Source organism: Dipodomys ordii, unplaced genomic scaffold (genome assembly GCF_000151885.1).
Source record: "Dipodomys ordii isolate 6190 unplaced genomic scaffold, Dord_2.0 Scaffold34, whole genome shotgun sequence".
Taxonomy (NCBI): domain Eukaryota; kingdom Metazoa; phylum Chordata; class Mammalia; order Rodentia; family Heteromyidae; genus Dipodomys; species Dipodomys ordii.
Genome location: NW_012267250.1, coordinates 616,283 through 634,929, shown reverse-complemented (window position 1 = coordinate 634,929; position 18,647 = coordinate 616,283). Strand labels below are relative to the sequence as shown.

At 36.1% G+C, this 18,647-nt stretch overlaps 1 protein-coding gene across 2 annotated transcripts in view; it reads right to left on the bottom strand.

The window, feature by feature from the left end:
• Positions 1 to 17,170, bottom strand: part of Pank1 (pantothenate kinase 1) — an 88,108-nt gene extending 70,938 nt beyond the window's left edge. Inside the window, exons 1-2 of one of the 2 annotated variants that reach the window (XM_013017161.1) lie at positions 17,018 to 17,170; positions 4,907 to 7,232 (exon numbers count right to left, since the gene is read on the bottom strand). In XM_013017161.1, the coding sequence (XP_012872615.1) occupies positions 5,375 to 7,015 (1,641 nt within the window). In that variant the 5' untranslated portion in view covers positions 7,016 to 7,232; positions 17,018 to 17,170 and the 3' untranslated portion in view covers positions 4,907 to 5,374. Of the gene's footprint in view, positions 1 to 4,906; positions 7,233 to 17,017 lie in introns of those variants that run through there. The other variant, XM_013017163.1, reaches the window with a different exon arrangement.
• Positions 17,171 to 18,647: the final 1,477 nt, after the last annotated feature.

Here is an 18,647-nt window from a genome sequence, read left to right as displayed (position 1 = left end):
TCTCTTTCTATAAACTTATACCTCTCTTACTTCTACTCCTCTCCATCCTAAACTTGCCTTACAATATTTTCATCTGATACAAATTTTAATGGTACAACTCCACATCATAACCGAACTCTACATCTTCACTCAATGGTCTCTATAAGCCCTGAACCCAGCTAAGTAAATCTCAATCAAGGATCAGAATACCAGCTGCCCAGTTAACCAAGAATACCGGGAACAATCCATTAGGAAGACCAGATTCCCAAAAGATAATACCAAAAGGGTCTTCCAATGGATAGAACACAACAAAGAAATACCAGAAATATGCAAATTCAAGGAAATACAATATTTACCAAAAGCAATCAAACAGAACAGACCAATATGGACTTAGAAGACACTTCACAGTATGTATTAAAAACATTACTGATAAAGTTAATTTATGAAAAATTTGAAAACATACACAAGATAATTCATGAACATGGTAAGTCTAACAGAAGACTAATGGAAGAATTCATGGAGAACAGAAACAAGAAACTAAATGAAGTCCAAGAGATGGCAAAGGAGTTCAATGAAAAAAAAAAAGAAAAAAACAGCCACCCCATTAAAGTAGATTAAGGAAACACAAACAAATCAGTGACGTAAAGAACTCCTTAGGAATCCTAAACCAAGAATTCAACAGAGGTAGAAGCCCTTAGAAATGACCAAACAGGAAACAGAAAAAAAATAAAGTCAAAAGTTTCTAAGACAGAACAGATGGTGGAGAAGATAGTCTCAGGGCCAGAAGATAGAGCAGATATAATAGAGCAAGAGTAGGTAATTATACAGAACAAATCCAAGAAGCAAGAATGGAGCTTGCAAGAACTTCACAATCAAATTTGAAGACCTAATTTGGCTGATAGGTATAGAGGCTGGTTGAATATTTAATTGGAATTCTCTAGCACTGGTCTTTGTGCTTAATCTTTGTTTTTCCTTCTTTTCTTCTCTTTGTTCCTTCATTTCCTTTTTCCCTCTCTCCTTCCTTCCTTCCTCCTTCTCCTCTCTCTTTCTCTCTCTCTGGAGACAAGGTTTCCCTGTTATAGACTAGACTGGCTGCGTACTTGTTGTGGTCTTCCTGCTCTCACCTCCCAAATGCTGGGATTACATGACTATAACTTTACACTTGGCTTGAATAATTTATTTTTAAATATATGTCTCAGGAATATTTATTTTGCCATATGAACGATAACCCAATAGGAACATTATTTGTCTTTTTACTCAAATTGCTCCAATTTTGGCCCCTAGAGACTCGTTATCTTGATTCCTATGTGCCTTTGACAAGCAACACTATAAAATATCCTTCACAAGATGTTCCAAGTACATCTTGCTCTTTCCCTGTTGTGTCTGGGATGAATCATTTCTTTAAGTAACACTGGTTCCATTTTTTGGAAAATAGGATTTAGAAACCAGATCTGGGTGCCAAATGTGCATGCTACTTACTGGGAAACCACTGCTTCTAGGTTTCTCTCAGTGCACATACATGCATAGTATACTAATCTACGCATACACAATCTATGTCTGTTTCTATATGAATAAATATTATACACAATGAGTGCATACACATGGCTCAAGACTCCAACAACATTTTGATTGTGCTTTGCAAGACAAGAATACTTCAAGTTAAATGCTTGGTATATATTAAAGTGCTCTTCAATAACCACTAATCTTTTAATTGTGATTGATATACAAAGGCTGGTGTGCATATTTATGTGTATGTAAGTGAAAGAAAAGGAGTTCTATGTGTAGTGCAAAATAAGAAGGTACATGAAAATCATGTGAAATCATCCATAAATGAGACTCACTCACCAGAAGCAGCAAGTGGTATATTCTGCCATTCTACTTCGGCTCAAATGGCAGATATCAACAATTACCCATACAGTGACTGAGCTAGGACATGGCTCTAAAATTTCAAACTTGTAATCTGGTAGCTGCTACCAATGAGCAGGAGGTTTCACTATAGATGATACTTAGCCCCATGAAAAGACATGAACAGAGGAAGTGGAGGTGTAGGAGAGGGTCATGCTTGAGTGAAAAAGTTAACAGGGAGCACCCTATTTCTGAATTCAAGCCTCAGTGCACACCACACACACACACACACACACACACACACACACACACACAATGAACATCTCAACTCACATAAAGTACATTGAGATAAGAAAAGTATTAATATACTCATTACCTTGATCATGTAACTGTAACCCCTCTGTACAGCATTTTTACAATTAAAAACATACAAAAAAAGAAAAGCATTACCTATCATGAATCTTGTAGAAATATAGAATAGGCCTGAAGTAACATGATGAAAGAGATAAGAAAGTCCAAGTACATAAGAACAGTTTCTAGGGTCTAGCTCATGATACAACTTTTAATATCATCTGATAGCCAGTTGTTCACTTTAGCTTAACAATCACTGGAATGGACTCAATAATAGCCTGATTGAAATTTCCAGTAGAAACTGTGAAATTGAGAATAATAATGAAGACATAGGACCACCCTGCAGATATTAACCAAGGCACTCTTGCTGCCATTTCCCTCTCTGCTGGAATTCTATTTACCTTGTCATTCCTCTTCTTGCAAAACTTTATTTCACTCCAAATGAAGAACAGTGCTGAGTGGAAAATGTAAGCCATCTATGGTTTCACATGAGGGTGAGGGTTTACTTACTATATCTTATGAGAGTAACTAACATACAATTAGGGAATTGGCTAATGGGAAACAAGAGGGAGAATAGCAAAGACAGAAGACAAGGAAGGCAGGTCTAGCAGAGGGCTGAAAGAACAATGTTCACCATGGTTCTCAGAGTTGCAAGTCCCAGAATAAAGAAGATGAATGCAGTGTGAAAATCTGGTTTTATCAGAAGAAATAGGATTGATATGGGAAAATGCTCATTATGCAATATTAACTAAAAGTAATTGGGCTCAAAACCTGTCAATATACTTTGGCAACTAAGTGTTTAAGTGTAAGGTTTCCTTAAACAAGTCACATACCTGCTACTGTGAAAAGGACAGGACAGGGTGAAAAATAAGAATGAATGGACATACTGTTTTACACAATAGTTATGAAAGTATACAGAATGATTTAAGAGTGTTTATTGCTGGTTTTAAGATTAGGGATGTATATTTTCCTGTTTAAAATTACGTATTCAGTTTTTCTACAATTTCTACATATGGCTTTTATATCAAGAAAAAGTAATACATTTTCTTTTTTGTTCTTTTTGTGTGTGTGTGCCAGTTCCAGGGCTTGACCTCAGGGCCTGGGCACTGTCCCTGGGCTTCTTTTGTTCAAGGATAGCACTCTACCACTTGAGCCAAAGCACCACTTCTGGCTTTTTGTTTATATGGAACTGAGGAATTGAACCCAGGGCTTCATGCATGCTAGGCAAGCACTCTACTATTAAGTCACATTCCCAACCCCATAAAATTTCTATTTTATGTGATACATTTTAGAAAATAGAATATCAATTTTATCTCTTTGGATATGTTAAAAGTCTTACAGTAGTAACTGAGGTTACACAAAGTGGGTTAACAATTCTTGATCACAAAGGACATTAAGTTAATGTTTTATGTGGTGGAGAAAGCTGAGGAAATGATAAACAGACAATTATATTATTTTGATGAATATTAAATAAGGACTGACTAAAGGTGGATGCATTTTACTAAAATGATATGTCTGTGGCATATTTTCTATCTTCTGATTTGGGAAATGCTTCCAGGTCTCGGATGATGATTTAGGAAACACTCAAATATCCTAAGTACCAATATCATATTGCTGAAGTATCTCTTCGAGTGGGAAAAGTTAAAGAATGCTCATCATGATTTATATTAAATAGACTCACTAATATCAGAAAGATCCTGTCCTATCCATTGGGAATAATGAAGTAGTGACAGCAACCACATTTAATAAATATTTACTTTGCAAATACCAGCTATTCTACATTGGCTATTTCATTAGATTTTTCACAATAGATCTTTAAGATTTTATTTTTTCACTTACTTGAGACAGATTGTTGACTTTGTAATCCTGCTGCTTCACCCTCCTGAGAACTGGGATTACAAGTATGTGCCACCATATTTGGATAAGTATTATAAATCCATAATCTCTTATGCCAAACTTTATGGGCTGGATGTGTTTTGAAAGGGAATGTCAAAAAAAGTTGTAAGCCAGGCTCCAGTGGCTCATGCCTATAATCCTAGCTACTCAGGAGGCTGAGATCTGAGGATCACAGTTCAAAGCCCACCTGGGCAGGTAAGTTCACAACTCTTATCTCCAATTAACCACCAGAAAACCAGAATGGCACTGTGGCTCAAGTGGCAGAGCACTAGCCTTGGGCTGAAGAGCTGAGGGACAGTGTCCAGGCCCAGAATTCAAGCCCCATGACTGACAAAAAAAAAGGTTGCAATTTGTTATGGTTTGTGGGTGCCATATAACCCCCAAAAGTTACTTTGTTAAAGGCTTGGTCTGTGGCTGTAGGGAATCTAAGCATTGAGAGGCGAATAGATCATGAAGGTACTAAGTTTATTAAATAATATATTGATGACTCCTTGTAGATGAGCTATTTATTAGCAGGTGGGGCCTGTTTTGTAGAGAAGGCATGTCATTGAAAGATATATTTTGCTTTGGTCCTTTTCTGTCTCTCTGATTCCTGGCTGCCATGAGATGAGCAGTTCTGCTCCATCACACCCTTCCATCAGGATGTCTACCTCCCCTCAGGCCTAAAAAGAATGAAGCCAGCTGACCAGGCACTGCATCTTCTAATATTAAGAGTCAATACAAATCCTCCCTCCTTTCAGGCATTTGCCAAAGTAAATAAAAGAATGCTTAACACAGAATTCTTTGGACCATATATACTATATTTTGAAAATCTCCAATGAGTATTAGAAGCCATACTATAATGAAATCCACTAATATAACTCCAAAGAAATGTATGAAGTCACACTAAGTAAAATATATAACATAAATGATATACTTTACATAAATTAATAAATTTATCAGTTAATGAAATTTGTTGACAAATACATTTATTGATAAGTTTAACAGGATGATTATATTCTTTATATATCCTTTAAGCCATATATTCTTTAAATTTCTTTTTTTGGAAAGATTTTCATTAAAAAATTTTTAGTGTAAAATTTTAAATTTATACCAATGAAAACCCATAACACACACACACATGCAATAAATGTTTAGCATTTCTGGTCATCTGAGGATCTTAGAGAAAAGATTATACTAATATTATCATTGTCCATGAAACTAGGTTGGAGCTAGACATATGAAAATGAGCTAATCAGGATTCTTAAGTAATGCAGAAGTATTACCACAAATGATCTTTTAAAAAGATTTCTCCTAATATCATTTATTTCTTTAACATAGGGTTGTGTTTTAACAGTTTCTCTTTAATTGAGTAAATTTCCATGATCTCTTGCTCACTGATAAATGCACATCTTTGCAGGCCAGCAATTAACTGTTCACACATCTTTACCATTTGGTCTATAGAGATTTTCTGACTAGTGATCATAGTGTTATTGTCATTACTGCTGCTGTCTTCATACTGATCTGTATTCAATCCCATCATAGCAATTTCTCCCTCACTCAAAGGATGCACAACAGGTACATCATTGTCAATGTTTAGTATTTCTTCAATGTCAGCTTCTTCTAATTTATTTACACTTTCAGCAGATAAACTTTTTGCATAAGTAATAAGTTTTGTTATCATCATCTTTTCATTAGAGTCTCTAAATCCTTCCAGATCTTCATCAGAAAGGTAATTTTCAAACATCATTGTAGCCCAAAGTCTGTGCCAAGCATTTGTTAATGTTGACTTATCAACATCATTCCAAGCATTAGCGACTGCATAGATAGCATCTTTAAGACTAAACTCTTTAAGGAAGTCCTGGATTTTCAGACCTCTGTTAACTGAAGCAAGCATTCTGTTCAAAAAAAAGTGTTTGTATTTGCTCTTCATGGAACGTAAAATTCCTTGGTTACATGGCTGTATTATAGATGTCACATTAGCAGGGAGGTATATGCTGAAAACATTACTTTTCACAAGAAGTTCTGAGGGGGGATGTGCAGAACAGTTGTCTAGGAAGAGCAAAATTTTGCAACTGTTTTCCAGTCCAGCTTGTTTGCAATGAGCTCTTGCTGCTGGCACAAAGTGCTTATTGAACCAGTCAGAGAAGATTTCTCTTGTCACTGATGCTTTCTTGTTTGCATAATAATGCACAGGTAAACTATCCACATCTTTTAAACATTTTGGATATAGGCTTTTCCCAATTACTGCCAATTTTATCTTGTGTGTGCCAGCAGCATTAGCACACCCAAGAACAGTTAATCTTTGCTTGGCATCATTGAAATCTGTTTGTGTCCTTTTGTTATTCATGGTTAAGGTTTTTCTAGGAACATAGCACCAGTACAGAGCTGTCTCATCAGCATTGTAAATTTGTTCAGGGCTGAGGTTTTCATCAGATATTATCTTAGCAAATTCATCAATGTAATTTTCAGTAGTTTCATGATCAGCAGAATCTTTTTCACCACAAATTTTAAGGTACTTGATTCCATGACGTTTTTTAAATTTTTGCAGCCAGCCTTCTGAATATTCACACTCACTTTCAATGTTTAATTCTTCATGGTATATTCTAGCTTGTTTCATGACCAACAATCCAGACAGTGGCATATCTCTACTTCTTCGTTGTCGAATCCATTCAATCAACACACGGTCAAGATCTTCATTTTTGGCCCTATGCAATGTTTTCCTATTTTTCATTAATTCTTGGTTATCACTATCACTGTAAAACTTCAGCAATTTGTCTTTCTGTTTCTTTATGTCATATATGGTGGTAGTTCCCACACCATACTCTTCAGTAAGATGTTTCACAGACACACCAGTATCAAGCTTCTGCAATAACTCCACTTTCTGAGCTATTGATAAAGATAGATGCTTCCTTTTCTTCTTCTCATTGTTACCCATAGGTATATCCTTTACTCTTTTGGACATTTTCCAACACACTCTTCAAATCACAAAATGTCAGGAAGTTACAGAGGCATGTGTGATGATGGTTAGGTAGGAGTGCCCAAAAAACAAAGGTTTCATGTTTGCTCACAGTTGGTTTTGTTGCAAACAGTCTTAGTGCCAAATGTACAAGATACTTTTGGGTTGCAGGGTGTTTGCTGTTTTTGTCTTACTTTGGAATTGTAGAGTAGAAATTGTGGACCTGTATTAAAGATACCATTTTAATAATGAGGCTTACTTAGAACCTTTCTCAAGGTTATACAGCTAATACTTGTCTCTTCTGCTTATATTTAGTCTCTTAAAATTTGATTGCTTTAATGGATAGAAGATTAATTTTTTTTGTCAGTTGTGGAGCTTGAACTCAGGGCTTGGGCACTATCCCTGAGCTCCTTTGCTCAAGGAGCCACAGTTCCATTTCCAGATTTTATTTTTTTAATTGTCTGCAAAGATTTGAGTTAGAATATTTTTGTAAAGGAACCTGATACTATTGGCTGTATGTCTGACAGTCAGTGAGCTCCATGCTGGATAACATGGAGATGTCTTAGAAAGGAGGTTGGAGATCTTAAAATTACAGTTATTGAATATAGATTTTTCTTTTGTATAGCAACTCATCAGTTTGGTATTTAGATGCTTGGTTACTTATTGCTCGACAATGATAAAAATGAAAGACAAGATTTTTTTTAGATACACTTCTAAATCACCACAGATTTTCAGTGACTAACCACTTATTGGTGATTATTTTGGTTTAAACACCCTAACTATGACTCAAATTATTATTAATCTTGTTCAGAATTGAAACATATTTTAGATATCCTAGTAAGAAACTTAATTTAGAATTAAAAGAATTAATCAGGTGTTTTAAGGACTTGTTTTTTGTGGTTTGGACCTTATTTCATAAATGGGTTCCTACTCAAGGCCAACTTTTCCTCTTCCTCCTCCTTCTCCTCATATTTGTTTAGATCTTCATCAAATATCTAACGTGACATACTACAAAGCCTCCCAAATCTCCTCCTTTTTCATTAGATGCCAGACCATCCTTTGAGATGAGCCATCAATAAAAATGAATCAAGCACAGTTCCTATAATGACAGAAGTTTAAAAATCCAATAAATATGAGAAATTCAATAAATATGAGAAATTTATTTATAAAATCCAACCAAAGAGAAAGAGATCATATTTGTTTGGTGAGGTGTCAACATATTTACATTATTTTCTATGTTGTCCTCTCCTACTATATTGTAACAGTAAGGTACTATCTGGTACTATCTGGTATGCCACATTAACACATTAGCTGTCATTAAAAAGCAGTAGACTCACCTGGGTGCCTCTGGCTTACTCCTGTAATCCTAGCTAGTGAGAAGGCTGAGATCTGAGAATCATGGTTCAAATCCAGCCCAGGCAGGCAAGTCTGTGAGACTCTTATTTCCAATTAATCACAGAAAAAGAAGTGAAGTAGAACTGTGGCTCAAATGGTAGAGTACAAGCCTTGAGCAAAAGGAGCTCAAGGACAGCACCCCAAGACGAGTTCAAGCCCCAGGACCAGGAAAAAAAAAAGCATCACACTCAAAGAGTTGAATTGCCTTAGACCAGTGTCATAAACTTTTAAATGACAGGGGCTAAAATTCACTAGTCTTCTTGGCTATAAAATCTTAGTCATTATAGTCTCCTTAATTCAGACTCTTGCTTTGAGCAAATTATTTTACATTCCTAATTCTTTTTTTCTTTTTTCCCCAAAGCTGAGGCCCATACTCACAGCCTTGAACTTGCCAGGCAAGTGGTCTTCCACTGAGCTAAATCCCAACCCCTAATTCTCTCCTCTTATATTCCTCCCTCTCATTTTATAAAAGAAAGTCACATCCTCACAAATCTGGAATCTTGTTATGGTATACTGTCCCAAAGAACAAGAATATCCTGGCTGCTCATTAAAGGGACAATTCAAATGATTAATTTGGAGGCAGCTTCTTGGAATAATTAATTAAAGCCTAAAAAACTTCATTAATGATTGCCTTTCTTATACATTTCTGCTAAGAGTGAATGCTGATTTAGAACCAATGTAATTTGGCCCTACTTAGGATGCTCTGAATCAGAATGACTGTAATACTTCCTTTCTGAGACTACAGTTAAAGAGTGCAAACTCTTGAGAAAAAGGTACATGACAGTAAAATCAACACAGTTAAAAAGTAAAAAGCAAAGCAAGCTGTGGTGCTACGTGCGGGTTATCCCAGATACTTGGGAGGTAAATGCAGGAGGACCATAAGCTGCAGGCCAGCCCAAGCAGAATTAGGGAAATTCTATCTCAAAAAAAGAACAAAATACAAATTAAAGGGCCAGGAATGTGGCTCAAGTGGCAGAGTGCTTGCCTCGAGTGCAATCCCCAATACCAAAAAAAAGCAATCAATAAATCAATCAATAGCAGTTTTTCCTAGTTATTTTAATAATACCCATCTTACAATTTGCCACTGCCTGGAAGAAAATTATCTTTAAAATAGCGCAAACAACAGTGGCAGCAATTCTAATTACTCTTTACTGTGACTATGTTTTAGCAATATCAATCTTTAAAATTGGTAATACTTAATGACATTTTTATATTTCCTAGGTTGATTTGAGGCTATAAGCTTATGGATGAGTCCTTGTCTTGCACATATGAGGCCCTGATGTCACTTCCAGTATTAGGGAAAAAAGGGCTATGTTCTGTGTGTGTATTCAGTCTCTGCTATTAGGTAACAATAAATACTGGGCATTTCAACAGATTTTTCACCTTGGTTCCACCTCTCCTTCCTGCCCCTCTGAAATGAGAAAAGTAAACTAGATCATTGTATATTCCTCTATTCCCTAATATTCTATACCTCTGTGATATGAGATGTATAAATATTCGCTTATATAACTAAAAAAAACTCCAAAACCCTAAAAACATTTTTTTCTTTTTCTTTTCCCATTATTTTTTCCTAATATTAGAAAAGCCCTATTTATATGCACCAGAAACTATTTTTTAAAGTATTTATTGAAATTGGTCCCATTATTATTATGGCTTCTCTGCCCAGGCAGAAAAACCACCAGAAAACTGGAAGAGACGCTGTGGCTCAAAGGGTAGAGTACCTGCCTTAAGCTAAAGGGCTCAGGGACAGCACCTAGGCAGAGTTAGCCAAAGTTAATCAAACTACTCGTGATAATTTTACTTTTAGTAACTGAAATCTCAAACGTATACACTCAAAGCATAAATGCTTTTAAAAATAAGATGATATTGGTATGATTCTACTTTTCCTGAGGAAACTAGAATCCTGAAATAGCTCACTGATATAAAACTCTGGAATAAATAGATTCACAACCAGCATTTGATGGGTGTTGAAAGGATAGGAATGGATGGTATACTAGCACCACCTGGTGCTAGTTCCAAACTAATGCAACGTATCTGTAAAAAAAAGGCCATTTGGATTTTAAGTAGTCCAATTTTGGTAATTTCAAATGGAATGATCCAGTGGTGATAGTTTTACATATAAATTTATGAGAAGTGATATTAAAATTTTGAAATGCTGTTTTATCCCCCTTGTTCTGTTTATAGTCATGAAACTGGGTTGGCTGGAGGAGAACTGATATTGCTACATCATAGATACAAAAACCAAAGAAACAGCTAACAGTCAATTAAATAGCTTCCTGAAAAAGACAGAGCAGCCCGGCACCAGTGGCTCACATCTGTAATCCTAGCTACTTAGGAGGCTGAGATCTGAGGATCGCAGTTCAAAGCCAGCCCAGGCAGGAAAGTCCATGACAGGCTTATCTCCAATTAACCACCAGAAAACTGGAAGTGGCACTGTGGCTCACGTGGTATAGCGCTCACCTTAAGCTGAAGAGCTCAAGGACAGCTCTCAAGCCCAGAGTTCAAGCCCCATGACCAACCAAAAAAAGGCAGAGTGGGAGAGAAAAACCTCATGAGGATATGGTTGCTAACTAGTAGTTAAAGAGATATTTGGAAGCCAAGCAACCTCTTACCATTTGAATGAGTATGCCACTTTTAGTACAGAAGCCACAAGTGCTATTGTTATTGCTGTTAGACCATTGTAGCCACCAATACTTGGCTTTGGGTTCATACATATGAAGGATGTCCAAGGTGAAGGATGTCCACATACTCTAAGACTTCACTAAGCTGCTATTTGTATTGCTATCTGTGGATTTCATCCTTATCAATATCCAGAATGCTCACAAGCCTTTTCAAGTGTTCTTGCGGTGAAACAGAAAAGAAAGCCCTAGATAGGGCACTCAGAAGGGTCTGGACAATAGAAAAAAGTTCACTCTTGGTTACATAAATGTATGCATACACTCATGTACATACTTGAGAAATACTGGTGTGTGTTTTAAATGAGATAGCAAAAGACAGCCCATAATATTAGTTATTTAAGCAAAAGATTTTATTTAATATCTAATGTACACAACAGTTATAGTTGGCTCATACTCTCAAACCAAATCCTATGTTGTATACTCAGTAGTATACAAGTAGTATACAGTAATATAAAAGTTCTATGATATCTGTAAAACTTTATTCACTGAACAGATATTCATTGAACAATTCCTATATGTCAGACATGGTTACATGTACTAGGGATCAAATAGTGAGCAGTCAGATTAAGGTCTTGGCTTTAAAGGTTATATTGTGATGGAGAAAAACACACTATTAGCAAAACACAAGTATTTTTAAGTGTAGGAAGAAAGTAAACTAGGCCATGAGATAGCAGGGAACTAAGTGTAGACGCTCTAGGCTCTGGTGTCAATGAGGCAGTCTCTACAGGTTCAAGAATAGGGAGCCTTCTTTACTAAGGAGGTGATGGGATCTCACAGCTACATACAGTAAGTGCTTAATCAATGTTTTCTTTGACATATTAAAATTAAAAAAACTCAATACAAATCTGAAAAGAGCTTAACATAAAAAGCCTACTCTAGTCCTTCTGGACATCAATTATAAACACTTTTTTATTTACTTATTTATTTTTGCAGTGGATTGGAATTCAGGGCCTTGAGTCACTGCCCTTTTTACTTTCATTATTTTTTAAGATAGGATCTCTTGCTTTTTGTTCCAGGAAAAAAAAAAACCTTTTTGCTCCCACATTTTGATTCAGGCTAGACTTGGGTCATAATTGTCTTACCTACTCATGTGTAGCTGGGATTACAGGTGCATACCACCATGCCCAGATTGTTCTTTGAGATAAAGTCTTGCTAACTTTTTCCATTTGGTCAGGTCTTGAACCTCAGTCCTTGTATCTCCACCTCTTAGATAGGTGAAATTACAGGCATGAGCCACTTTGCTCAGCCCCATCTATTTATTTTCTACAGTCACAGATACATGCTGTTATTTTTCTTGATTTTTGAAGCAAGTTCTCACTATGTAGCCAAGACTAGCCTTGAACTCAAGCTCCTCCTGCCAGAGCTTCCTGAGTGTTGGAAGTGCAGGCATGTGCTGAATGACAAACACTTAAGAGAATAACTTCTACTGGTTACCTTGGTACCTTTAAGTAATGTGATTAAGCTTCTACATTCTGATTCTTCATCTCCTGATTCCCTCCTTTGTAAGACTCAGGTATTTTAGACCCAACTCTTCTTATTGCTTTTTTTTTGCTTTATTCTATGCCTCTGCTGGGCACAATTTCTTATATCTACTTGAATTTAATGCCAACTCTTCGTTAAAGCATGTTACATAGTACCATTTATGATCTAGCTTCTACATATTTTATTCATCTTTTACTTTATCCACTTTAGCTCTACTTAAAGTCGTAATGAAGTATGCATTTAGTTTTTGTGTGTTCTTGTTCTCTGGTCTCATTGCTTTCTATCTTTCTATTGCTTAGAAATGCTTTTCTACAATTCAATGGCAAATGCCATTATTCATTCTAGTCTACACACTAATTTAAAAACTTTTCACTGACATCAAATACAGTGAAAACGGGTTATACCATGGGGAAAGAACATACAAAAGAAACAAAAAAAAATCACATAGTACATTTTAAATACGTTAAAAAACTCTAGCAAGAAACATATTGTGTCCCTACTTTGGGGTTCACATTTTTATAATAAAAAACATTAATAAAGAAAACTTTTCACTGGTAGGCTGTTTTTAAATAAAAAATATTTATTGAATGTCTGATACATGTAAAGCACTGATTTAGATATCAGGGCAAGAATGGTCCATGATAGATATTCTAAGTGAATCTAAGTAGTCTCACTAAAATCAGCTACCACTATGAGTAGCCACTATCATGTACTAAATAAGTCATATGTGCTATTTTAATCATCACAAGAACTTTATGAGACACACTCTCTTGAAGTGTCTGAGGTTATATTCAGAGTCTGTCTGACTTTATGGAAACTACATTTAAGCTATATTCTGCTCCCAAAAATCTCTGGGCATTTCTGCCTGTTCTCTTTTTAGCTTTACTGAGAGTTGAACCTAGAGTGTCACCAAGCTTGCCACCATTTGTGCCCTAACTCCTAGGCCCTCTTGTATATTTTAATTACAGTCTTTGAAGTTATGTGTTCCCTAAAAAACTTTGGGACTGTTTTCACAGAATGATTCAGAACTAATACCATAGTAGATACACAAGAGAACAGTTAATATACTACACACAATGGAATTAATTCTTTCTAGACTGAGAAAGGTTGCTTTGGACTATAAGCTTCTTAAGGGTAGAGATAACCTTCCATAGAGCAAGTACTTGGTAAATTTATGTTGAACTTGTTATTCAAACCCTTATAATAAACACATATACTCTGCTTTTGAGATAAACACCAACTTGCTTTATTTGTGCTATTAGAGACGTATCATGAGTTAAGCATTCAATCTTTTAAAAATACAATTCCATGATGGTTGGATCCAAACTTTGCAATGCAGTAGTTAAATGTAGTGGTTAATTGTATAGACTTTAGTGCCTGACTACTCAGATGCAAATTCCAATTTACTAATTAGACAAGTTTAAGCAAATTATTTCTTAACAAGTACCAAGTACTTTATTTTTCTTTTTGGGAAAACTGAGGTTTGAACTCAAGGCCACATGCTCATTAGACAAGCATAGGCAGCCATTTTACCACCTAAGCACATCTCCATCCATAAGACCAGGTACATTTATAAGTACTTAACTGTCTCACCTGATTTGATCTTTTCACCTCTATGAAACAGATACTTTCATCATTCCTTGATAGCTTTATTCCAGTTTCTTTAACTCATAGAGTGACTTAGGATTAAAATGAGTATAAATTGCTTAGATAATATCTAGCACATAAAAAGTTATGATGAATATATCTCGTTTTATTATTACACTTCATAGATATTGTAAGCACTGTCTTGTTTTCTTTTACAAAATAAAGGTTTGTGGAAAGCTGTGTCAAGCAAGTCTATTAGGACCATTTTCCACCATTTCAAAATTTCTATTATTATCATTGTATCTGTTATGATTATTGGTAATAATTGATCTTTAAGGTTATTATTGTAATTGTTTTAAGCCAACATGAATTTCACTCATATAGATAGCAAATGTAATAAAGTGTAAGTATACTGACTACACCAATGACTGGCTCATCAGGCAATAGGCTCATAAGGCTTCCTTAATCTCTGAGACACAACAACACTGAAATTAGAACAATTAACAACTCTTCAGTGGTCTCTAAGTGTTCAAGTGAAATGAAGAGTTGTACATCTTATACTTTAAATCAAATGCTAGCAGTGATAAAGCTTAATGAGAAAGGCATGTCATAAGTTGAGACAGACAGAAAGCTAGGTCTCATGAATCAAAGAGCCAACTTGTGAATGCAAAAGAAAAAAAGGTTCTAGAGAGCAACAATGCTATTCTAGTAAACACACAAATGCTAAGAAGATGAAAGAGCCTAATTGTAGATAAGGAGGAAGTTTTAGTGGTTTATAGAGAAGATTAAATCAGTCATAACATTCCATTAAGCCCAGAACAAGGCTCTAACTCTTCAATTTAATGAATTATGACAGCAGTTAGAAAGCTATAGAAATAGAGTCTGAAGATAGTAGAGGTTGGTTTATGAGTTTTAAGAAAAGCAACAACCTTTATGATTTAAAAGTGCAAGGAGAACTATCAAATGCTGATAGAGAAGTTGCAGCAAGTTACCCAGAAAACTGAGCTAAGATTGCTGAAGAAGGTAGCTACACTAAACAACAGATTCTCAATGCAGACATAAAAGCTTCATATTGGAAGATGCCACATAAGACAGTTATTGCTAGAGAGAAGTCATTAGCTAGTTTAAAGGCTTTGAAGGACAAATTGACACTTGTTGGGCTGCAACTGAAGCCGATGACTTAAAAGTAAAAGCCTTTCAGCCAGGTGTCACGCCTGTAATCCTAGCTACTTGGGAGGCTGAGATCTGAGGATTTTGGTTGGAAGCCAGTCTTGGCAGGATTAATGTCCAATTAATCACCACAAAAGCAGAGCAAAAGGAGCTTAGGGGGAATGCCAAAGCCCAGAGTTCAAGTCCCAGGACTGGCAAAAAAAAAAAGAAGTAGAAACCTTTCTGGAAATTTAGTGCCCTTAAGAATTACACCAAATCTACTCTGTCTGAGCTATATGAATGGAAACTGTAAAGCCTGAATGACAGCACATCTGTTTACAACATGGTTTACCAATGATTTTAAGCTCATTGTTGAGACTGTTTAGAAAAAAAGAGATGATTTTCTAGGAGGAATTAAAAATCTTAAAACAAAGGATTCCTTTTCATGCTACTTTTCCTTGATAGTGTAACTGGTTGCTCATGAATTTGGATGGAGATGTATGAGATTGTTTATTCACATCTGCCCACACAATACCCACTCTGCAGTCCATGGGACCAAGGCAAAGCTTCATATTATAGAAGTGTAAAACTTCTGTAGTAAATTTCAACCATAGTAAGTATGAGTAAAATGTTACCAAATAGCACTTTATACTACAGGGAATTCTTTCATGAAAGGAAGAGCCATCAATATGTATACTTCGCTTTTGCCTTTTTAAAGAAATTACTACATCCATTCCATTAAGTTACCACCACTCTGATTAGTCAGCAGCCATCAATAACAAAGAAAAATCTTCCACCAGCACAAAAATTATAACTCACTGAAGCCTCAGATGAAGGTTAGCATTTTTCAGTAACAATGTATTTCTTAATTAAGGCATGTATATTTTGAAAGATATCATGCTATTGTGCTACAATATAATATATACAACTTTTCTTTTAAACAAACCATGGTTTTTTGCCAGTCCTGGGGCTTGAACTCAGGGCCTGGGCCCTGTCCCTGAGTCTCTTTGTATTCAAGGCTAGCACTCTGCCACTCGAGTCACAGCATCATTTCCAACTTTTTCTGAATAGTGCACATAAGAGTCTCATGGACTTTCCTGCTTGGGCTGGCTTATAAACTGTGATCTTAAGATCTCAGCCTTCTGAGTAGCTCAGATGACAAGTGTGAGCCACCTGCACCAGCTTCAAACTTTGGTTTTTTTTTTTTTTGGTTGTAGGGCTTGAACTCTGGGCCTGGGCACTATCCCTCAGCTCTTCAGCTCTAGGCAAGTGCTCTATCACTTGAGCCACTTCCAGTTTTCTGAGTGGTTTATTGGAGATAAGAGTCTCACCGAGTTTCCTGTCTGAGCTGGCTTTGAACTGCAATAAGCCTCCTGAGTAGCTAGGATTACGGGCGTGAGCCACCGATGCCTGGCTCAAACATAAATTTTATATGCACTAGGAAACCAAAAAGTTCATAACTCCCTTTATAGTTCCATTCATTTTATTGTGGTGGTCTGTAAGTGAGGTAGGCCAAAACCTAGAAGCCAAAACCTGGTCAGGAAATCAGTTTGATTTAACAAAACATTTTTTTCATTCTGTGCTAAATGTTCATTACAAGGACACAGATAGGATGTCTTATTTGAAATGGGGACTAAATCATAAGCACGTTTTAGTCATGTTGGGCTTGTATCTCTAAGGTAAAATTTAGTGATTTTGGAAATGGAAAAAAAAATACCTCTGAAATCTGTTCTCTGCTCTATATCTCCTCTACATCTCCTCTGTCATCAAGTCCACATTGTCAGCATCTCTTGCTGGGATAGCTTCAATAGTTTCCTAATTGGTTCAACAGCATTCTCCATGACTGCTTCTATTATCTTCTCCAGAAGATAAGCCTTTCAAAAAGAGAAGTACAGAAGGTATTGTACTCAGCCTTAATACAGACCATATATTTCATAAAATACAAAATGAATAACTTGGCTAAAAGGCAAAATTGTATTCTTTTTGCTCCTCCTCTTCCTATATTAGAAAAATCTCAGCTATTTAAGAAAGTTGAATGAATAACTCAATGCACATCATTGTATCTTTCAACAAGTTTCACCAATTATTAATATTTTGCCACATTCCTTTCTATTGTTATTTTTGTTGAATCTTTTAAAGGTAAATCACAGTGACTCTACTGCTAAATAAAATAACAACATTCCAAAGCAAAAACATTTGTCCATAGAAGCCAAAATTCATTGTCATGTACAACTTACATGTTACACATATATAGTTGTATGTATACATACATATACATGCATATAGATATGTATTTTGTTACACGACAGATAGGCTGCTTTATTGTTACATCTTTATAACATAGTACTTTTGTGTTCCTAAAATGCGTAAGGATTTCTCCTCAGCAGCAGGCAAACAAACAGTTCTGCAGCAGACATCAGATGGATGTTCTCTAATTAAATTTTGACACTGTTCAACCCCTATCTCAGACCTAATAGCAAGTTTAGGTCTCAGAACTCGTAACTGACCAACTACAATTGAGCTTATTATTCCCTCCAGAGGTTTGATTATTTTGATTATAGTGAATCACAGAACTTAGGCAAATTTACATTTGTGAACTTACTATAAAATATATTTTAAAGGATATAAACAAGCAGCTAGATTTAGACATTCTAGTAAGGTCTAGAAGGATTCAATTCTCTGAAGCTTCTGTCCCCATGACATGTACTACCCTAACAACATATGGATGTGTTCTTGTTCACCTTCCTACAAGCTTCCACTGGATAAAGAGGACTCAAAGTCGGTTCCTTTGTCTTGAGTAATTGGGTAGATACATGTTTTTACCATTTACCGAGATAGAGGAGTTAATTAAGGGGGAGAGAGTTTGGGTCTTGTAAAAATCTGGACTCAAGAAGGGAATATGCTTAGAGATACATGGCCCGCATTCATTTGAAGGTGTTAGTGGGTACTGGGATATTTCTCTTTTTTGGGGAGGGCGTGAGGCCTGAACTCTAGGCCTGGGCGCTGTCCCTCAGCTCTTCAGCTCAAGGCTAGCACTCTACCAATTGAGCCACAGCGCCACTTTCGGCTTTTTTTCTTTTTGCTTATGTGGTGCTGAGGAATTAAACCCAAGGCCTCAGGCATGCAAGGCAAATGCTCTACCACTGAGCCACCTTCCCAGCCCCGTATTGGGATATTTCTATAGAGTAGAAGGAGAGGTCTGGAGAGAATAAGAAATTTAGGTATCAGCAGTTTACAGGTCTTTTTTCAACCCTTAAGAGTTAATAAGGCTGCAAGTTGTCAAGGGGAAAAACTATGCAGGTGACAAATAGAAGGTTCAGGACTCTTGAGAATTTTTTTTTTTTTTT